Consider the following 21,627-nt stretch of genomic DNA (forward strand, 5'->3'; position numbering starts at 1 on the left):
GATGGTAGATCTTCCTTGTTCCAACAAAAATCAAACAAGAACAGATGAGGCATGGTGGTAGTTGTGGCACCAAACGGGGTTTCATTGGCAATCAGCTCTCTTCACCTCTAGATGATTATCCTCATATAGGCACTTATGTACCTTCCAGCCTGAATAGTTTGGGGGAACCCCTAGCAGTCCTGATGGCCATGGTGCAATGGAAAGATAAGCATGGTGAAAGTGAAAATGTGCTAAAAATGAATACAACATTATGCTATTTATTACAACATTATGACATTTGAATCCCACTCTTTCTCCAAAGAACTTACGGCTGCACAGATCCCCCTCCCCATTTTATGTTCACAACAATCTTGTGAAGTAGGTAAGGCTGAGAGATTATGACTGGCCTCAGCTCCCCAAATGAGCTTATGAGTGAGTGGGGGTCTAAACTCTTTCAGGGAGAGATAGTTAGGGAGGGAAAGGCAAGAGACTATCACATAATGAAACAGGAGCACTATAGAACAGGGGTGGGCACCATCAAGGGGCTATCAGATGCATTGCCCCCCAGACTCCACTAGGGGTGCACCTCTGCCCCTCACTGCCACAGCACCCAATCTGCTGCCAAAATTTGGCAGTAGCAACTCCCCTGCGATTTTGCTTTACAACAAGGTCTGTGGCAGTGGGAGTGAGTTTTGCTGGCTGGGAATTATGGGAGTTGTAGTCCAACACATCTGGAGGGTGTCAGGGTAGGGAAGTCTGTTTTAGCAACCTGCAATGTGTGTGTCTCAAAATGCCTGTGTCTCCCTTTCATCCTTCCCTCCGCCCTATCCAGGAAACAACTTCCAAAAGATTTGTCACCTATGATGCTCTCTTCTGAATCCTCATGAATTTGGGAGTGGAGCTTTCTTTTCATTTTGATGTTCCCTACCCCAAAATCAGGCACAGAACATCGGTTGGGTCCACCAATCAGTATAAAACAGGAAAGCATTGAAGATGTGAATAACACACAGGAATGTAAGAAGAGGTCTGTGGGAACAGGCCAAGGTTTCATCTAGTCCAACATCCTGTCTCCCACAGTGGCCAACCAGATGCCTCTTGGGAAGCCCACAAGCTGGACATGATGGCAAAAGCCATCCTGAACTGTTGCCCCAGGGAGCTGATATCCATCACCACACTACCTCTGAAGGTGGAGACTCCATGTCACCATCATAGCTAACATCTGTACGTAGGACTCTCCATTGTTTAACACCATCTAAACAAGGAGTGGGCAGAAAATACATCTCCAGATATTTTGCATTTCAACTCCCAACATTCCTGACCATTGCACATGCTATCAGGGGTTTCTGGGAGATGGAAGGCTAAAACATCTGGAGAACTAACACCATCACCACACCTTGCAGCAGTGAATTCCATAGATGGAGGGAGCAATCCTATGGCCACTAGACAGCAGCTAGACGGCCATAGGATATGCCATTTTCCGCCGGGAACTGACCTTGGAGCCCGCACTCTGAGGTCGGTTCCTGGAGAACCGACCTCCCCCCAATTCCGCGCTGCCTCCAAGGCAGTGCGGAACATCCCCATCCTCCACGCTTGCAAAAGGAGTGAAGAGAGGCCAGAAAGGGGCATGGCTGGGGGCATTCCAGGGCGGGGAGAGTGTAGCTGCCTGTATGACACATCCAATGTGTCATACAGCAGCCTCCTTCCCTGCTCAGCCCTCCTGCGGCTAGATAGCCGCAATTGGCTGTCTAGCTGAAAAAGCAGGGCAGGAGATTCCCCTCTGTGCTTCTCCTGCCCTGCTTTGGATAGGTGGTCACCTCCGAGTTTGGAGGTGGCCACCTATCTAGATAGGATTGTGCCCTAATTCTGTGCTGTGTGAAACAATCTCTGAATCTCTTGCCAATCAGTTTCATTGGTGACCCTGAATTTTAGTATTATGGGAATAACAGACTCCCCCCCCCTCCATTTTCTCCATGGCATGTGTAAGCCTCTATAATGTAGGGGTGTACGAACCCCACTTACCAGTCCTCTCCGGGGTCCGCTGGGGGGGAGGCAATCTGTCCCTCCCCCGGAATCCTTCCTGGCCGGTTCTGCTGTGCGGCGAGTCTGCAGAGCCGCTGGCCGGGGCCGTCTGCAGCCGGACTTCTGTCCGCTGCTGGGCTGTGGCTGCAAATGGCATCTGGCATAGGGGACACCATTTGCGTCCCTGCCCTATGCTGTGATTGGCTATGTAAATATTTATGTAGCCAATCACAGCAAAGGGCAGGGACGCAAATGGCATCCACTACAGTGGATGCCATTTGCGTCCGCAGTCAGGCAGTGGACAGCTGCGGAACAAAGAGGATGGACCCGGACCGGCTGGCACCAGGTAGGGTCCGTCCCAACCTTAGTTCCTGGGGTGGCGGGGGGCGGGAGCAGTCCGTTCCACCACGGACTCTGGGGGGCCAGATTCTAAAGAATCCGGCCTCATTGGAGTCAGTGGCGGATTTCTCCGCCATCCCTACTATAATGCTACTCAGGTTAATGAAATCCAAAGTGACATTTTCCATGTTGTGGTTTTGCTAATTTGTACCCAGATCATTCTATGCTATAATCAATAGAGATTATAGTATTGTTAGCTCTTGACCATATGTTTTCCAAATTTTATAATGATCGTTAGGTGACATGATGAAGCCACAATGAAGCATTTTCAAAGCCCTATTGACTGACCAGGGGAGATTTAACCACATGCTTAAGTCTTCCATAGATATCGATGGGGCTTTCAAGTGTGAAAAATGGAGCCAAGGCTCAGTGGTAAAACATCTGCTTTGCATGGAGAAGTCTCCAGGGTCAGTCCCTGGTATCTTCAGGTAGGGCTGGGAAAGACTCCTGTCTGAATCCCTGGAGGACCATAGCCTTCCAGGTCTGTTGGACTACAACTCTCAACATCCACAGTCAGCATGGCAATTGTAATCTGCTATAATCGTATAGTGTGATCTGCTATAATACTGGGTGGGGTTGATGGGAGTTGTAGTCCAAAACATCTGGAGGATACCAATTGGGGAAGACAGTACTGAGCTAGTTGGACCAGGGGTCTGCCTCTATATTACGGATGTGCCACTCAGCCAAACTGAAGCCCGCGGAAGTTCTCCAAATGTCATGTACTCATCAAGTGTGTGTGTGCATCTTTGAAATGTATGTTTTTTTCTACCACTGATCAAAGCTCATTTGTGCGCATTTTTCAATATACGCATTTTTTCATGTGCATTTTTCAAATCTATGCATGCTGTCAAACACACTTTTTTGGGTCTGCGAATCACATTGTTAGCTCAGAAATTTACAGACTTTGACCACAGATTGTATTCAAGCCTAGGGACGTGCAAACTCACCCCCACCCACTGGTCCCCAGACTGCATTTGAGCCCCTCCCATGCTCGGCAACCAACCCGCACTCAGCACAGCAGCCTCGTCGAGCTTTCCAGTCACCAATTTTTTGAAAAATAAATTGGTGATTAAGGATGGTATGGGCACCTGATTCAGTCCAGGAATCTGGTGGACCCACTCCTGCCAACACCCCCAAGCACTGCTCACCGAGCTCCTGCCCCTACTCACCCCCTGCTAGCACTCAGTGAATGGCCTGCACACACCCTGGTGGCCTCGTTGAGCTTCGCTGTCTCCATTTTTTGAGAAATACAATGGCGATCGTAAAAATGTGCATATTTGCGCACACACAAAAATGCACATTTTGCAAAAGCATATATTCGCATATGCGAAATTGTGCATTTTGCAAAAGTGCATATTTGCATATGTGTGGAAATGCACTTCCCCCAAATGCACATTTTTGCACACACACTAATGTGCGCCCTTGCAAAAATGCACATTTCACATATGAGAATATGTGCATTTGCAAAAGTGTGCATTTTGCGCATACAAAAACTTGCATATTTTTGCGATCACCAATTTTTTTTTTAAATTGTGACCACAGAGGTTGACGAGGCCACTGGGGTGAGTGTGGGCTGCTCACCGAGCATGGGAGGGGCTTAAGCATGGTCCGGTGACCAGTGATAGTGGGCAGAGTCTAGGCAGGTATCCAGAGAATGGGGGTGAGTTCGCACATCCCTATTGGTGATCACAAAATGTGCATGTTTTTGTATGCACAAAATGCACACTTTTGAGAATGCACATATTCTCATTTGTGAAATGTGCATTTTTGTGAGGGCGCACACTAGTGTGCATGTGAAAATGTGTATTTTGGGGAAAATGTGCATTTTCCCACATACACAAAGATGTGCATTCACAATATGCACAATTTTGGATATGCAAATATACACATTCGCAAAATGTGCATTTTCACGTTTGTGCAAATATGTGCATTTTTGTGGCTGCTATTTTATTTCTCAAAAATGGAGACTGCGAAGCTTGACAAGGCCACTAGGGTGAGTGCAGGCCATTCACTGAGTGCAAGCAGGGGGCGAGCAGGGGCAGGAGCTTGGTGAGCGGTGCTCGGGGGTGCGGGCAGGAGCGGGTCTGCTGGTGTCCCAGACTGAATCGAGTGCCCACACCATACCTATTCAAGGCCACGTTCAGTTTGGCAGGTGCAAACTGGGTAAATCCAGATCAAAAACAAAGTGAAATAAATTTCTCATGTATCCCTACTATGTATACAGCAGCTTCCCATCCTTAAGACTGTCTTGATTGCTCCCTCCTTGGTATCTTCTTTCCTTCCTGTTCCCAATGTGAAGGTTATCTTTGTCTGACCATTACTATATTGCCATTATGAATATTAATCCTTTCCTCTTTACTGCACTTCCTCCTGGTTCTGTTGCTTGTGTCTTCTGCTGGTTTTGTGCCACCGGCCTGATTTCTCCATCCGTCAGCCTCTGCTTTTTCCTTCTCTGCAGCTGACTTTGGCTTCTGTGCTCAGATCACTCCTGAGCAGAGTAAACGGAGTACAATGGTGGGGACCCCCTACTGGATGGCGCCCGAAGTGGTAACGAGGAAAGCGTATGGCCCCAAAGTGGACATCTGGTCTTTAGGAATCATGGCAATAGAAATGGTGGAAGGAGAACCTCCCTATCTCAATGAAAATCCTCTCAGGGTAAGATCAAAGTCCTACGCTCTTCTTTTTTGAGCTACAATGGTGGGGACCCCCTACTGGATGGCGCCCGAAGTGGTAACGAGGAAAGCGTATGGCCCCAAAGTGGACATCTGGTCTTTAGGAATCATGGCAATAGAAATGGTGGAAGGAGAACCTCCCTTGTTGTTGTTGTTCAGTCGTGTCCGACTCTTCGTGACCCCATGGACCATAGCACGCCAGGACTTCCTGTCCTGCGCTCTCTCCCGGAGCGTGCTCAAGTTCATATTCATTGCATCCATGATGCTATCTAGCCATCTCATCCTCTGCCGTCCCCTTCTCCTTTTGCCTTCAGTCTTTCCCAGCATCAGGGTCTTTTCCAGGGAGTTTTCTCTTCGCATTAGGTGGCCAAAATATTGGAGCTTCACCTTCATTATCTGTCCTTCCAATGAGCACTCAGGGTTGATTTCCTTTAGGATGGACTGATTTGACCTCCTTGCAGTCCAGGGGACTCGTAGGAGTCTTCTCCAGCACCACAGTTCGAAAGCATCAATTCTTCGGCGCTCAGCCTTCCTTATAGTCCAGCTCTCACATCCATACATTACTACTGGGAAAACCATAGCTTTGATTAGACGGACCTTTGTCGGCAAGGTGATGTCTCTGCTTCTTACTATGCTGTCTAGGTTGGCCATAGCTTTCCTCCCAAGGAGCAAGCGTCTTTTAATTTCATGGCTACAGTCACCGTCTGTGGTGATCTTGGAGCCCAAGAAAGTAAAATCTGTCACTGCTTCCATTTCTTCCCCTTCTATATGCCAGGAAGTAATGGGGCCAGATGCCATGATCTTCGTTTTTTTAATGTTGATAGAACCTCCCTATCTCAATGAAAATCCTCTCAGGGTAAGATCAAAGTCCTACGCTCTTCTTTTTTGAGCTACAATGGTGGGGACCCCCTACTGGATGGCGCCCGAAGTGGTAACGAGGAAAGCGTATGGCCCCAAAGTGGACATCTGGTCTTTAGGAATCATGGCAATAGAAATGGTGGAAGGAGAACCTCCCTATCTCAATGAAAATCCTCTCAGGGTAAGATCAAAGTCCTACGCTCTTCTTTTTTGAGCTATCCCAAACAGTAGGCTGTGCTGGAACTCACATCAATCCCATAGGTGGACTGCACATCGGATGCACATCAGTATCAGTGGCACCACTGAAGCTGGACCACGGGGCCCAAGGTGGTCTCCAAACAACCCCTTGTCAGGTGGCAGCAGCTCCTCCTCCTCTTGTTGCTACGCTTCTGAAAGAAAGGGTGGTGGTGGTGGTGGCGGCGGCTGGTGGAGGCTGTGGCCCAGTCCCCCTGGTCAGCCATTTTAAATAAAAGTATTTGTATTTGCTCATTTTGAATAGCAGCAACCCGAACCAATCAGATGTGACCTTGGGTGCAGGTGAAGCTGAAATGGCAAGAAGAACACCTGTTCCTTGCTCTGCTGCCCTCATGGGCTGCGCCCCCAAGGCAGTCTCTGGTTGGCTTGGATCACTGCTACCCAAAAAGAACACAAAACCTCCCCAAACCCTTTAATTTAAAATGGCACACTGCAGGGCTGCAGCCTCAGCCAGCTGGCTGACACCACTACGTGGTTTCTTTTGGCAGCGCAGAGCAGAAGGACTTCCCACTGCTGTGGCAACATTAAAAAAAAAAGCAGGTGCTGCGGAGACTGGGGAAGGGAAGGGGGGACCCTGGGAAGCAGTTTCCCTGGACCCCTTGAACTCAGCAGTGCCTGTGATCAGCATGCAACCAGCTCACATGCTCTGTAGGACAGAGATGTGTCCACGACAGGCTAAAGCAATTAAAAGTATGATGTCTTTATATGATGTTATATCTGTGTATAGCTTTGTCATATCATGAAGGTTGTTTAAGGAATGCTTTAACTTTAATGTTGACTGGAATTTGATATTTCAGTGATGTCACTTGTGCCTGTTGGCAGTATTTAGGATTTGACATTGCTGTATATTCAAGATATTAGGCCTTTTCTAAATATAGCAAATACAGCTTGTTGAATGATGCAGCATAGGGTTTTACAATCTAAGAGTCAGGAACTCCTTTGAGATTTCACTTCAAAGCATGGCAGCTCTACAGATGACTTCCTACGGCGAGGATATTGTATGTTACAACATTGCCTGGAAGCTTGCTAGTATAATTTACAGTTGATAAGACCAAGTGCACTGCGGAGGTTTTACCTTCTACATAGAAATAAAAACTGCGTTGCTGTACCCTGGATTAAGAATTGCTAAACGGAGTAGCACTCATAGTCAACAAAAGGGTGGGAAAAGCAGTACTGGGGTACAATCTCAAAAACAACAGAATGATCTCAGTAAGAATCCAAGGCAAACCATTCAACATCACAGTAATTCAAGTCTACGCCCCAACCACTGAGGCCGAAGAAGCTGAGGTCGATCGCTTTTATGAAGACCTACAACACCTTCTGTAGCTAACACCAAAAAAAGATGTCCTTTTCATCATAGGGGATTGGAATGTCAAAGTAGGAAGTCAAGAATTCACCGGGATAACAGGCAAGCATGGCCTTGGTGTACAAAATGAAGCAGGACAAAGGCTAATAGAGTTTTGCCAAGAGAACACGCTAATCATAGCAAACACTCTTTTCGAACACCACAAGAGGCGACTCTACACATGGACATCACCAGATGGTCAATATCGAAATCAGATTGATTATGTACTTTGCAGCCAAAGATGGTGAAGCTCTATACAGTCAGTAAAAACAAGACCTGGAGCTGATTGTGGCTCAGATCATGAGCTTCTTGTCGCAAAATTTCAGCTTAAATTGAAGAACGTCGGGAAAACCACTAAACCATTCAGGTATGACCTAAATCATATCCCTTATGAATATACAGTGGAGGTGAGGTATAGATTTAAGGGATTAGACCTGATAGACAGAGTGCCTGAGGAACTATGGACAGAGGTCCATAACATTGTTCAGGAGGCAGCAACTCAATCCATCCCAAAGAAAAAGAAATGCAAGAAAGCAAAGTGGCTGTCTGATGAGGCTTTACAAGTAGCTGAGGAAAGAAGGGAAGCAAAAAGCAAGGGAGAAAGGGGAAGATATACCCAACTGAATGCAGAGTTCCAGAGAATAGCAAGGAGAGACAAGAAGGCCTTCTTAAATGAACAATGCCAAGAAATCAAGGAAAACAACAGAATGGGAAAGACTAGAGATCTCTTCAAGGAAATAGGAGATCTCAAGGGAACGTTTTGTACAAAGACGGGCATGATAAAGGACAAAGAAGGCAGGGACCTAACAGAAGCAGATGAGATTAAGAAGAGGTGGCAAGAATACACAGAAGAACTATACAGGAAAGATCTGAATGTCCCTGATAGCCATGATAGTGCGGTCACTGAACTTGAGCCGGACATCCTCGAGAGTGAAGTCAAGTGGGACTTAGGAAGCATTACTAACAACAAAGCTAGCAGAGATGACAGTATTCCAGCTGAGCTATTTAAGATCCTAAAAGATGATGCTGTTAAAGTGCTGCACTCAATATGCCAACAAATTTGGAACACTCAACAATGACCACAAGACTGGAAAAGCTCAGTTTACATTCCAATTCCAAAGAAGAGCAATGCCAAGGAGTGTTCAAACTAGGGATGGCAGAGAATTCCGCCACAGATCTCGGTGAGGCCGAATGCCAGTGCATTCGGCCCCCCCAAATCTGTGGCGGAACAGCCTGCCCCCCCCTTGGCCCCCCCACGGATCCCCCCCGGGACAAGACTTACCTGGGGCGGATGTTCCAGGCAGCAGCGGCTCCGGCGGAGGCTTCAGTGGCGGCGGCTGGTCTTCTGACCGGCTGCTGTCACCGCCATTTGCAGTCTTGTCTTTTTTTTTTTTACAAGACGTGATAGGCTACATAAAGACTTACGTAGCCTATCACGTCTGGTTTAAAAAAAAAAGCGTACGCAAATGGCGGCGGCTATGGCCGCCGTCATTTGCGTTCCTTATTTTTGGCCGTCTTAGTCTATGTAAATATTTACGTATACTAAGATGGCGAAAATAAGGGGAACGCAAATAGTGTAGCGGATGCTATTTGTGTTCCCCCATATTTTCGCCGTCTTAATCTACGTAAATATTTACGTAGACTAAGACGGCCAAAAATAAGGAACACAAATGGTGGCAGTTGTAGCCGCCTCCATTTGTGTACGCACATTTTTTTTTTTTAAGCCAGACGTGATAGGCTACATAAGTCTTTACATAGCCTATCACGGCTAACTACAGGGACGCAAACAGCAGTGGCTACGGCCGCTGCCATTTGCGTCCCTGCTAGCCAGCGGCCGGATGTCCGGCTGTTGGCGGAGCTGGCCGGCGGCTCCATGGAATCTCTGTGGAGCGGAGCCGGCCGGCGAGGATTCCGGGGGGAGGGATGGAGCGCCTCCCCCCCCAGTGGAACCCGGCGGAGCCAGGTAAGGGGGATTTCGTACATCCCTAGTTCAAACTACCATACAATTGCGCTCGTTTCACATGGCAGCAAGGTTATGGTCAAAATCCTACAAGCTAGGCTTCAGCCGTATATGAACCGAGAACTATCGGAAGTACAAGCTGGGTTTTGGAGAGGCAGAGGAACTAGAGATCAAATCGCCAGCATTCGCTGGATAATGGAGAAAGCAAGAGAATTCCAGAAAAATGTCTATTTCTGCTTCATTGACTACGCTAAAGCCTTTAATTGTGTGGATCACAAGAAACTGTGGCGAATTCTTAAAGAGATGAGAGTACCAGACCACCTTACCTGTCTCCTGAGAAACCTGTACAAGGGTCAAGAAGCAACAGTAAGAACCGGACATGGAACAACCGATTGGTTCAAAATTGGGAAAGGAGTACGACAAGGCTGTATATTGTCACCCTGCTTATTTAATTTATATGCAGAGTACATATTGAGAAATGCCAGGTTGGATGAATCACAGGTCAGAATTAGGATTGCCGGGGGAATTATCAACAACCTCAGATACGCAGACGATACCACCCTAATGGCAGAAAGCAAAGAGGATCTAAAGAGCCTCTTGTTGAGGGTGAAAGTGGAGAGTGCAAAAGCTGGTTTGAAACTCAACATTAAAAGAACTAAGATCATGGCATCTGGCCCCATCACTTCCTGGCATATAGAAGGGGAAGAAATGGAAGCAGTGACAGATTTTATTTTCTTGGGCTCCAAGATCACCGCAGACGGTGACTGTAGCCATGAAATTAAAAGACGCTTGCTCCTTGGGAGGAAAGCTATGGCAAACCTAGACAGCATAGTAAGAAGCAGAGACATCACCTTGCCGACAAAGGTTTGTATAATCAAAGCTATGGTTTTCCCAGTAGCAACGTATGGCTGTGAGAGCTGGACTATAAGTAGGGATGTAAGAGAATTTTGCCACGAATCTCGGGGAGGCCAAATGCCAGCGCATTTGGCCCCCCGAAATTGGTGGTGAAATGGTCTGCCCCCCCCTGCCCCCCTGGGACTTACCTTGGGCGAATCCTCCTGGCGGCAGCGGCTCCGGCGGCAGTTCGGTGGCGGGTCGTCGTCGTTGTCGGCTGGTCTTCCGACCGGCTGCCACCACCGCCATTTCCAGTAAAAACAAACAAACAAACATGATAGGCTACGTAAAGATTTACGTAGCCTATCACGGCTAGATTTTTAAAAAATACCGTGTTAGGCTACGTAAATGTTTATGTAGCCTATCACGGCTGATTTAAAGGGGAAAAAAAACACTCGCGTACGCAAATGGCGGCACCCATGGGCGCCGCCATTTGTGTTCCTTATTTTGACACGTCTTAGTGTATGTAAACATTTACGTAGACTAAGACGGCGAAAATAAGGGGAACGCAAATAGTGTAGCGGACGCTATTTGCGTTCCCCCTTATTTTCGCTGTCTTTGTCTACGTAAATATTTACATAGAATAAGATGGTGAAAATAAAGGGGAACGCAAATAGCGTCTGCTACGCTATTTGCATTCCCCCTTAGTTTTGCCGTCTTAGTCTACGTAAACATTTACGTAGACTAAGACAACCAAAAATAGGGAACGCAAATGGCGGCTGTAGCCACCGCCATTTGTGTACATGTTTGGTTTTTTTTTAACCCAGACATGATAGGCTACGTACATCTTTACGTAGCCTATCACGGCTGAATACAGGGACGCAAACGGTGGCGGCTACGGCCACTGCCATTTGCGTCCCTGCTAGCCAGCGGCCGGATGTCCGGCTGCTGGTGGAGCCGGCCGGCGGCTCTGCGGAATCCCCGCAGAGTGGGGCCAGCCGGCCAGGATTCTGGGGGGAGGGACGGAGCACATCCCCCCCCAGCGGAACCCGGCACAGCCAGGTAAGGGGGGTTTCGTACATCCCCAGCGCCGAAGAATCGATGCCTTCGAACTGTGGTGCTGGAGAAGACTCTTACGAGTCCCCTGGACTGCAAGGGGGTCAAATCAGTCCATCCTAAAGGAAATCCACCCTGACTGCTCATTGGAAGGACAGATACTGAAGCTGAAGCTCAAATATTTTGGCCACCTAATGCGAAGAGAAAACTCTCTGGAAAAGACCGTGATGCTGGGAAAGACTGAAGGCAAAAGGAGAAGGGGACGGCAGAGGATGAGATGGCTAGATAGCATCACCAATGCAATGAATATGGACTAGAGCACACTCCAGGAGAGTGTGCAGGACAGGAAGGCCTGGCGTGCTGTGGTCCATGGGGTCACGAAGAGTTGGACACGACTGAACGACTGAACAACAGCAACAATCTTTCTCGTTGCTGATCTCTCCCCTCCGCCGCATCAGTGACAGTTCACCATGTGTATGATTTTCCCCAGACAATACTAAAAACACAGAACTACATTAAAGCCTTAAACATCATAGCTGATCTAGTGTAGTCTCTATATTGATTGTAATGCCAATTCAGATTGCTGGTATTTGCCTAAATGGCTTGGGGCCAGGTTACCTGAAGGACTGTCTCCTTCCATATATACCTGCCCAGGCCCTAAGATTGTTCTCAGAGGTCCTTCTCTGGGTGCCCCCACCGAATGAGTTGAGGGAGTTGGCTCTTAAGGACAGGCCTTTTCAGTGGTGTCACCCTAGTTGTGGAATGACTTTCCCAGAGCTGCTTGCCTGGTGCCTACGTTGTAGTCTTTTTGGCACCGGGCAAACACCTTTTCATCTTCCCAGGCTTTTTAGCCCTTCATTTGTAAAAATCGTGTTAGTGCGTTTTTAGATCTTTGCACAGCTGCTGGCTTTTATCTTGTTTCCTACTTTGGTTTTATTCTGTTTTAAACTTTTGTTTGTTGTTACTATGTCTTGGTTGGTTTGGGATTTTTATGTCTTGGTTGTACTTTTTTTTACTATGTTTTGTTGTTTTTACTATGTTTCTGCTTACTATTATCTTTTACTATGTTATTGTATTTTATGGTTTAAATTTTGTTTTGTGAACCACCCAGAGAGCGTTAGCTAGAGGGTGATATAGAAATGTAATAAATAAATAAATAAATAAATAAATAAATAATAAATACAATGTAATTTGAAAAAAAAGAAAAAGAAATTAGAAGTGGGAGGCAAATAATTGCTTAACCCACCTCTGCCAGTTTATTTTCCTCTGAAATTCCCCCCCCCCCACAGCTGCTTTTACCCTTGTGTGTCTCCAGACCTGTGTTTGCCAGGTAAGCCCAATTCTGCAATATGAGCAGGGGGTAAATGTACCCTTCAATGTGTGTGGACTGTGGAGGAAGTTTCCAGGAAAATGTGACTAGCAGAGGAAGGCTCTGTCAGTCCCCCTTCTCTCCTAACATGCTTATCACCCACACTAGACGATGCTTTGTCACGAGGAAGGAGTCATTGGTTATTTTTTGTTATGCTGCTGCATAAAATGTACTTTGTACTTTATTCAGCCACGACATTGCCTTCTGAGACTGCATTAAGTATTGCCCTCAGAATTGGGAGCATAGCTTTACAGCCATAAGGACGAGAAACTTACTTCTAAGGATGTACAGATTTTGTGAAATCTGTTCTGTATGTATTTCACTGATTGTCATGTGTCTTTCATTCTGTCACCCATTCATAGATAGAATCGGAGGAGCAGGGTCCGGATGTACAAGAATTGTCTTCCTGTTTGCAAATGTGCACTTGTGCTAATCCCCACCCCACCACCCCCGAAGTAAAAAACACACACAAAAAACTGGTCTGCAAGTCCATGGAATCCATGCGACTTTGAATAAGCCAGCCTGCTGTGGACTCTGTAGGTTGGATTCCTAGAAATCTGAACTCATTTGTATCAGTTGTGGATGCCTCTGACATCCCTACTTGCTTCTTTAAAAAAGAAGATGACAAACAAACCTGATATTCCTTATTTTCCCCCTATCTGTTGGTGGCAATGTTCTTTTTGCTGTGAAAACCACTCACAGGACAACATGCTGACCCTTACCCTCTGTTTCTATTCTCCCTCTTTCCCCTTCTCCACCATCTTTCATGAAATACCCCAAGTGGTCCCTATTACAAACAAGATTGGCAAAGCCAAACGGCAAAGGGCAGGGACGCAAATGGCATCCCCTATGACGGATGCCATTTGCAGCCGCAGCCTGGCAGCGGACAGAAGTCTGGCTGCGGGCGGCCCCAGCCGGCAGCTCCGCGGACTTGCCGCAGAGTGGAACAGCCCGGGGAGGATTCCAGGGGGAGGGATGGATCACCTCCCCCCCCCCAGCGGACCCCAGAGCAGAACGGTAAGTGGGGTTCGTACACCCCTAGAAAAAGAAGATTAATAATTAGCTTTATAGAATGCTTCCAACAACCCTGTAAGGTGGATCTGTATTTACAGATGGGGGCTGAGGCACAGTGGCAGGCTGAATACCACTAGTGTGTTCAGGGTGACAATGGCAAGATTGAAGCCCAGGACTTCCTGTGGTTAGCTCTACCTCTCAGCCACCGTGCTATACCAGCTGTCTGTGGGGAAGAGGGAAAGCAAATATTGTCCACCTTCCACCCCTGCATACAACAAAAAATAACAGAGGGGGCAGCAAATTAATTTCCCACTAGGACAGCAAGCAGGGGCCTGGTTAAATGTGCTGAAATTAGGGATGTCAGTTGCTTTCAAATCTGTCCCTTTGGGGGCTTGACGGACTTCTGCTGCCTGCCCAACTTGGCTTGCATTTGCTAGCCAAGGCGTGGGTTTTTTCTGAAATCTGGGAACATTTTGCGTATTTTTTCTATTTGCTTAATTTGCACAAATTGTGGTTGGAATTTGGGTAATTTGCAAAAATTATGGCCAAAATTTGCACAAATTATTGGGATTGTGGGTGTAATTTGTGCAAATCTCTATTTGCACAAATAAAAAAACACAGAGAATCTGCAAACTGGCCCGACCTGATGCAAATTGAATTCGGCCAGTTTGTGGAAAATCAACTGGGGGGCCAACCAACAGAAGCTCGTTGAGCTTCACCCCTAATCGGATTTCCCCAACATCCCTAGCTGAAATTCGTTGGGTTATTGGAAACACTGAAATCTGGGAAAGATCCTAACTCAGTGGTAGAGCACGTAGTTAGTATGAGAAGATCCCAGATGGGTGACAATGAGAGAGAAAGAGACAGTGCCTTCTTGTTTGTTTCACCCTGGTTGCAAAATGCTCACCCCATGGAGTTTGGCCTGGCATCTACTTTGTTATGTCTTTGGCACCTAGCAAACCCCTTTTTATGAACTTGAGCACACTCCGGAAGAGAGCGGAGGACAGGAAGGCCTGGCGTGCTATGGTCCATGGGGTCATGAAGAGTCGGACACGACTTAACGACTGAACAACAACAACAACAAACCCCTTTTTATTCTCCCGGGAATTTTCATTCCTTGATGGAATTTGTTTTATGCTATTTTTATCTCCTCCTTTTACTTGGTTTTATTTCAATATCTTCTCTCTCTCTCTCTCTCTCTCTCTCTCTCTCTCTCAATCTCTTATCTATCTCTCATCTACCTTTCTAATACCATTCCTGTCAATTGTGTTGGTTTTATATCACCGATCTCTTTTTATTGATTGTGTTGTGTTTCTATGTGTTTATAAAGCTGTCCTGGGGGATTATTTTGTTATTACTTCGGAAGGGTCGGATAAAAATTCATACATGAATAAATAACAAAAGGGAGCAGAGATATTGCCTTCATGAAATCAATTCCATGTATTATTCTGTCTTTTAGGCCTTGTATTTGATAGCCACAAATGGGACGCCAGAACTCCAGAATCCTGAGAGACTCTCTGCTGTTTTCCGAGACTTTTTGAACCGCTGCCTTGAGATGGATGTTGACAGGCGAGGATCTGCAAAAGAACTCTTGCAGGTAAACAGGAAGTCATAGAATCAGAGAATCAGAGAATAGTAGGGTTGGGAAGGGCCTATAAGGCCCCTATAAGACCATCGAGTCCAACCCCCTGCTCAGTGCAGGAATCCAAGTGTGGGACAGGGGAGAAAAGCACATATTGTCAGGAATGAACCTGAGCATGTGGAGATGTCTGGCAGCTTAGATTCAGAATCAGAATGGGAACAGAAAGAAAAGAGGGAGGCACCCTCCCTAGTGAGCCCAGATATGGCAAGACATTCTTCCCAAGACCTTGACACACAAATAGCCCAGGCTGAACTGCTCCCCCATTCCTCCACCATGGGAACTCAAGTTTTGGAGGAGGAGGAAGAGGGCGAGGGGCATGACTTGAGGGATGCTAGGGTCCATCACAGAGCGAAGCAGGAAATGTTAGGGGCAGGGCTCAGACGCTTTGCCAGGTTGGTCAGTCGCAGAAGCCAAAGTAGGAGGGGTGCAGCCAAAATATCAAAAAGACTGGCATATTGTAGCTTAAAGCCCTTTGTGACGAAACTGCCCCATGGTTTTATTTATTTAAACACAATGTTAAAGGTTTATATCTTCTCCATACATTACAGGTTGCCTGGCGTGTGTGTGAGAATGTATGCAACGGTGGGAGTGCCTGGGACCGTGTGATTGGTCAGTGAGAATGCTGACGGGAGGGGGAGTTAGAGTGATTTAGGAGGGGGAGCTGGAGGACAAAAGGGAGATGAGAAGGGAGAGGGGGGTTTGATCTCTTAGATAAAACCTCTCCTGGGGATAGGAAGAGGTGGCCAGTCGTTTTAGGCCTTAGTTTAGTGTCAGTTTGGAGAAATATTTTAAGGTTCAATTGGTATAATAATATAAATTATTTTGATTCTTAATTCTTTTACATCGAATCTGTACTGAAGTCTTCATCACGCTACTTATACTTAACTTAGGGAGAAGTTAAAAAGGGGCACAACTCTCTCTCACACACAATTATACTCTAGGAGGGGGAAAACAGTATAAGATGGGTGGTAAAAGGCAGAAACCTGAGGTGGATGGGAATAGCCTGCCTAGGTGGAAGAAAAGACAAACCCCCCACCCCCTGTCCCTGCCTTGAGAGACCATAAGCTGGGTGAGGAGAGGGGGGGTTTCGTGACACTCTTACTACCTGCAGCTAAGCTTTAGGAGAGGCATTTCAACCTTTCAGAAGGGGAACAAAACTGCAAATGCTGGGAAACTACCAAACGATCCATGATGGTGTAGGGGGAGTGGGAACTACCTAGTGATGTGGGCGTGGCCATTTGGGGAATGCTGGGGGGCTGGGTTTGGACCCTACACAGGCTAGATGTGGCCCCTGGGCCTGAGGTTCAACATCCGTGCTCTACACTTATTTACTGGACAGTTGGACAGGATCTGATGATACTTTTCCCCCATCGCTCCCTTATATGTGGCGTGGAGGAAGAACATAACATCCACTACCATGTAGGCCCAAATTACAGAGTCAGTTATGCACATTTTATCTGGATAAATGATGGTGCAATCTGGCTATATGCATGTGGATCTTATGTGTGTACACCCTGTTCCAATACTATACCCACACATGGACATCCAGTGGCACTGGAAACGACAGGTGTGTTGGATAGGGATGTTCAGATGGTGTAGAATCTGCTCCATCTGTGTTTCATGAATTGTCAGGTGCCTTTTGTACTGTCCGTTCACAGACAGATGCAAATATTTTTCTTTTGCCATGCCAAAAAATGTGCGAATAATTACGTAAGTATTTACATAATTTACCTTAGTACGTAACGTTTAGCGTATTGTCCCCCATACCATTCAATGTTTCCTCAGCAGAAACTCATGTATTTTCCTATGAATTTATATGTGTAAATTTCAGGAAAGTAAAAAAAATCATCTGGAAGTCCACGGACTCCACGCGGCCTGAGGGGTTCGCTCCGGAGTGGATTCCACAGGTTGGATTCTTAGAAATCCGAGCTCATTTTAGTACATCTCAAATTTCTCCAGCATCCCTAGTGTTGGATGGGCCAGGAGGAATGGAGCACTCTCATTCCCCCTCAAGGATACAGGGGTAACTGGGTAAGATTTGGCCTTTGATGATTTGGCCAAAGGTCTGATTTGGCCTTCGATGACCTGAATGTGCGAGGCAATGCCATTGCTCATATCAGGCGATATGAATGTTTCATCTGGGGTTCTGGATTTGTGATGCGTCATTTACACATGCACTGCTGTTGGTGTTATCAATGGTGTATAATGCATGTGTGAACAATGCCTGGTGAAGTGGCATCTTTCAAGAAGCATGGACCAAGCAAATCCACAAATAATCTCAAGGAACAGGGCAAAAGGAACTAGCACTCCTTCTAATAGCAAACTCTGGCAAAGCTGGCCACCAGTACTGTAGCCAAAACGGAGTGACTGACAAATAAAACGGAAGTACCAGTATGTGTGGGGAACTCGCAAGCTTTGAAGAAATACATCCCCTCACCCCACTGAGGGGCAATAACCCATGCCCAATCATGCCTATTAACCATGGAATGTAGGGTGACAATTAGAAAAGAAAAATGGAACATGGAAGGGGAGGAGAAGAATGCGCTGCTTAGAAAGAATGGCTGGGTGGAAACAGATATTATTATTAACTGAGCATTTTAATCATTATTTGTAATACTTTGATATGTACACTGCTTAGATATTTTGTTATATCAAGTGATATACCAGTTTTAATAATGAATGAATAAATAATTAGCCCTTAACTGGAGCACCCATTTTAGGAGGGAGCATACACTGCAACATTGTGTTGGTAGTAGGAGCGTCAGAGAAATCTGCAACAGAATCAAATGAGTGCTAATTTCTATGAATCTGACCTGCATATTCCACAGTGGATCAGCTTTTTCAGAGTTGCATGGATTCCGCGGACTAATGAACTTTTTAAAATTATTATTTTCTGGAATTTTCCACAAATTTAGACATAGAAAAATATGTAAAATTTAAAAAAAAAAATCAGAAATGCACAAAAATGTGCATTTCCCCGACAGCCTGAAGCATGAAAATGCACATTGGTGTGTGTGTGTGTGTGTGTGGGGGGATTTGCATATTTTGGGGGATTTGTGTATTTTCACAAATGTGAATTTGTGCAAATTGAGGAAAGTGGGGAAAATCTGGTTCCGCCAATGAGCGGACGATGGAACGAAAGGCACCTGACAATCCATGAAATGCAGATGGAAGAAACTGTACAAAACCTGTCCTTCCTTAGCTGCTTTTCTATCTATCATCTGTCTATCCATTGTCAGTAATCTCCTTCTTCCTTTTTCCTTTTAGCATCAGTTTTTAAAATTGGCCAAGCCGCTTTCCAGTTTGACTCCATTGATCATTGCAGCAAAGGAGGCAATAAAGAACAGTAGCCGCTAGCCCTTCTGAGTAGCACACGCCCCTTCCGTCGCAGCGGGACTGAACCAAAACTCTTGTCGAACCTCAGACTCCTCTGCCGCAGGATGGGCAGGCAAAAAGCAACACTGTCGTGGTCAACAGGGGAGGGTGGCGGCATTCCTGTGCCCCTCCCCTAGAAGAGAAACCTATCACGTGTCTTCTTCTTCCCTCTCTGAGATTCCTTAATTTATTTCTAAGGTGAACAGGAGCCACATTGACAGAGGTGGGACTGGAAGCCTCTTTGCCCATGTGGCTATTTCTGGGGCCCCCAGTGGAACTGCATGAATGCTCTGTGCACTCACAGGAACGGCAGCCCGGGACAGGAACGGCAGCCCGGGTGGCTCCCTTTTTCTTCTGAGTCTTTTCTGTTTGGCTTTGAAAGTGAAGTCAGGCTGTCTTTCACTCCGCCTGCTGGGAATGGATCCAAACTGTCTGCTAGCTGCTGGTCTGTTTGCTGGTCATGACATGAGGAGGATCCCAAGGATGTTTGCGTGATTTAACCAAAAAAATAATGATGATGGTGATGATGATAATAAACCAAGAAGCAGATCAATCACAGCATCCTCTTTGGGGGGTTTATGCTTTGAAATCTAGAGTTCCGATTGCGTTCCTGGGCAGCGAGATGACGATGTCATGAATATTGGTGCTTTTGTGTTGGTGAGTTTTTCCTCCTCAAAAATAGAATCCACATTGTTATATCGGAGGTCATATGACATAGCAGCTATACATACATGGCAATAGGACCGATTCTGCCAGCTGCCCATTCCCTTCACTGAGCATCCCCTTTACCATTTGAACTGGAGTTAATGGCTACTCAGGGGCCGCGGTGGCTTAGTGGTTAAGACGCTGAACTGCAGACTGGAAGGTCGGCAGGTCAGCAGTTCGAGACCCTGGTGCTGCGTGACGGAGTGAGCTCCCGTCTTCAGTCCCAGCTTCTGCCAACCTAGCAGCTCGAAAGCAAGAAATTGCAAGTAGATAAATAGGTACCGCCTTGGCGGGAAAGGTAACAGCGTTCCGTGCACCTCGGTGTTCAGTCATGCCGGCCACATGACCACGGAAGCGTCTTCGGACAGCACTGGCTCTTCGGCTTAGAAATGGGGATGAGCACCGCACCCTGGAGTCGGGCACGACTGGTTGGGGACACCTTTACCTTTTTTTACCTTTAATGGCTACTCTGCCTCTAACTCCGGGGCTGATCCATTGATTAGTAGAACTGGGCTCGCTTCTCCCGGTTTAAGAGTCTTAACGCTCCTACACATACTGGGAAAGACCTTCCTTTGTTTTTGAGTTAGCAACTTAAGGCGGTGAGCCATAATCAGCTATTGTACACATCCATAATGGTGCTGCTTTGAGGAAATGGTTCTCCTGTGACATTAGCCAAACTGAGTCTAGTAGAAATTTCAGCCCAGTGGCCATTGTGATGCTGTTCACTGAATCGGTCCTTCTCCATAGCAAACCCAAAAGACCCAATGGAATATGCAGCAATCCCAGTAAACAGGGTTTTGGGAGGGAGCAGTAGTGTTCTGGAGTCTTATTCTGGGGAATTCCATCAGATTGCTGTCTGTAGTGCAGTGAGTTGCTATTTGTGGGATTTGGCCTCCAATCTGAGTGTTGCTGCCAATGCAGCAGGAGCTCATGAAGGAGACACATTGGAAGAGGTATGGTTAAGCTGCAAACAGCATGAAGAATGCAGCAACATATAAATTGATGGGGGGGGATTTCTCCCCCAGACCTGCTATGTACTGACTCAGAATGCAAAAGATTGAACCTGGAATTCTTTGAAGCCTAGCAATGACTGTGCATATCTGTTGAACAAGCAAAATAGCTTTGATTAAACTAATTGGTGTGGATGATTCTTCCAACCCAAGTTGGACAGATCTGGTTCTCATTTACCTAACAAAAATGGGCTAGGTTTTTAAATACTTGTTGCTAGAGTTGCTAGCCATTTTACCATCTTTCCATTGCCTTTAAGGGCAGCTCAACCAGCCAACATCAGTGACTGATAACTGCTTGTTTTCCATGTTGTGAAAAGCTTTACCTGTGAGTGTGCATCAAGCTTCAAGGCACTGGGCCAGGCTGTCTTTTTCTGGCCAGTTGGCAATCCTAGATATTGCTGTACTTTAGTAACAGGATCAAGATGAAAAGATAGGGAAGTGTGTGTGTCTCGGCTGTTGGCAATAGTGAAACTGGCATTGGGGGATGCCATGTGCTGGTAGTCCAAGGGGGATGGAGAAGAGGAGGGCACTTGAAAGTTTAGTATGAGATGTTAATTGACCCATTCTGAAGGCAGGGACCACCATCATCTCTTGAAGTTAAGTTTGCGCAGCATTGCATTTAACATGATGCATCTGTCTTTGGGCTCCCAAACTGCCTCTGCTCTCATTCAGTGCAGCTCCCCGTGTTGTAACTAGGGATGGGGGAGAAATTCATCCAGTTCACATTTTAATGCAAACTTACCTAATTTTGCACGTTCAAACAACTATGTGAACTGAAACTCGGTTATCCCTCAAAATTCATACTTCTCCAGACGGTGCAATGCAGTTCTCAAATAATAAAAAAGCATAAATAAAAAGGGCATACTAGAAAAAAAAATAATGTCCAAATTTGCATTATGTTAGGAAAATTGCTTGTAAAAATGTGCATATGAGTCATAATTACATGCAAAAATGTATGTATTAGGAGACGAGCACAAAACTGCTGATGAATTTTCATGCAAACTTAAAAACAATCAAAGTTTGGAAAGAACTGAACTTAAGCCTGGAGAAATTCTTGAAGTTCAAGATGAACTATTAAATGTAAGATTGGAAAATGAGGAACTGAGAGTAACCGATATTGATACATTCATCCATC

General features: G+C 46.2%; 1 protein-coding gene across 1 annotated transcript in view; it reads left to right on the forward strand.

The window, feature by feature from the left end:
* The window catches only part of PAK3 (p21 (RAC1) activated kinase 3), a 129,350-nt gene extending 107,992 nt beyond the window's left edge, over positions 1 to 21,358 (forward strand). Inside the window, exons 13-15 of the mRNA XM_084813352.1 lie at positions 4,856 to 5,052; positions 15,220 to 15,357; positions 18,670 to 21,358. Of these exons, the coding sequence (XP_084669478.1) occupies positions 4,856 to 5,052; positions 15,220 to 15,357; positions 18,670 to 18,759 (425 nt within the window). The 3' untranslated portion in view covers positions 18,760 to 21,358. The remainder of the gene's footprint in view (positions 1 to 4,855; positions 5,053 to 15,219; positions 15,358 to 18,669) is intronic.
* Positions 21,359 to 21,627: the final 269 nt, after the last annotated feature.

This window comes from Heloderma suspectum, chromosome 9 (genome assembly GCF_057233095.1).
Source record: "Heloderma suspectum isolate Gila_16-S chromosome 9, 16-S_ref, whole genome shotgun sequence".
Taxonomy (NCBI): Eukaryota; Metazoa; Chordata; class Lepidosauria; order Squamata; family Helodermatidae; genus Heloderma; species Heloderma suspectum.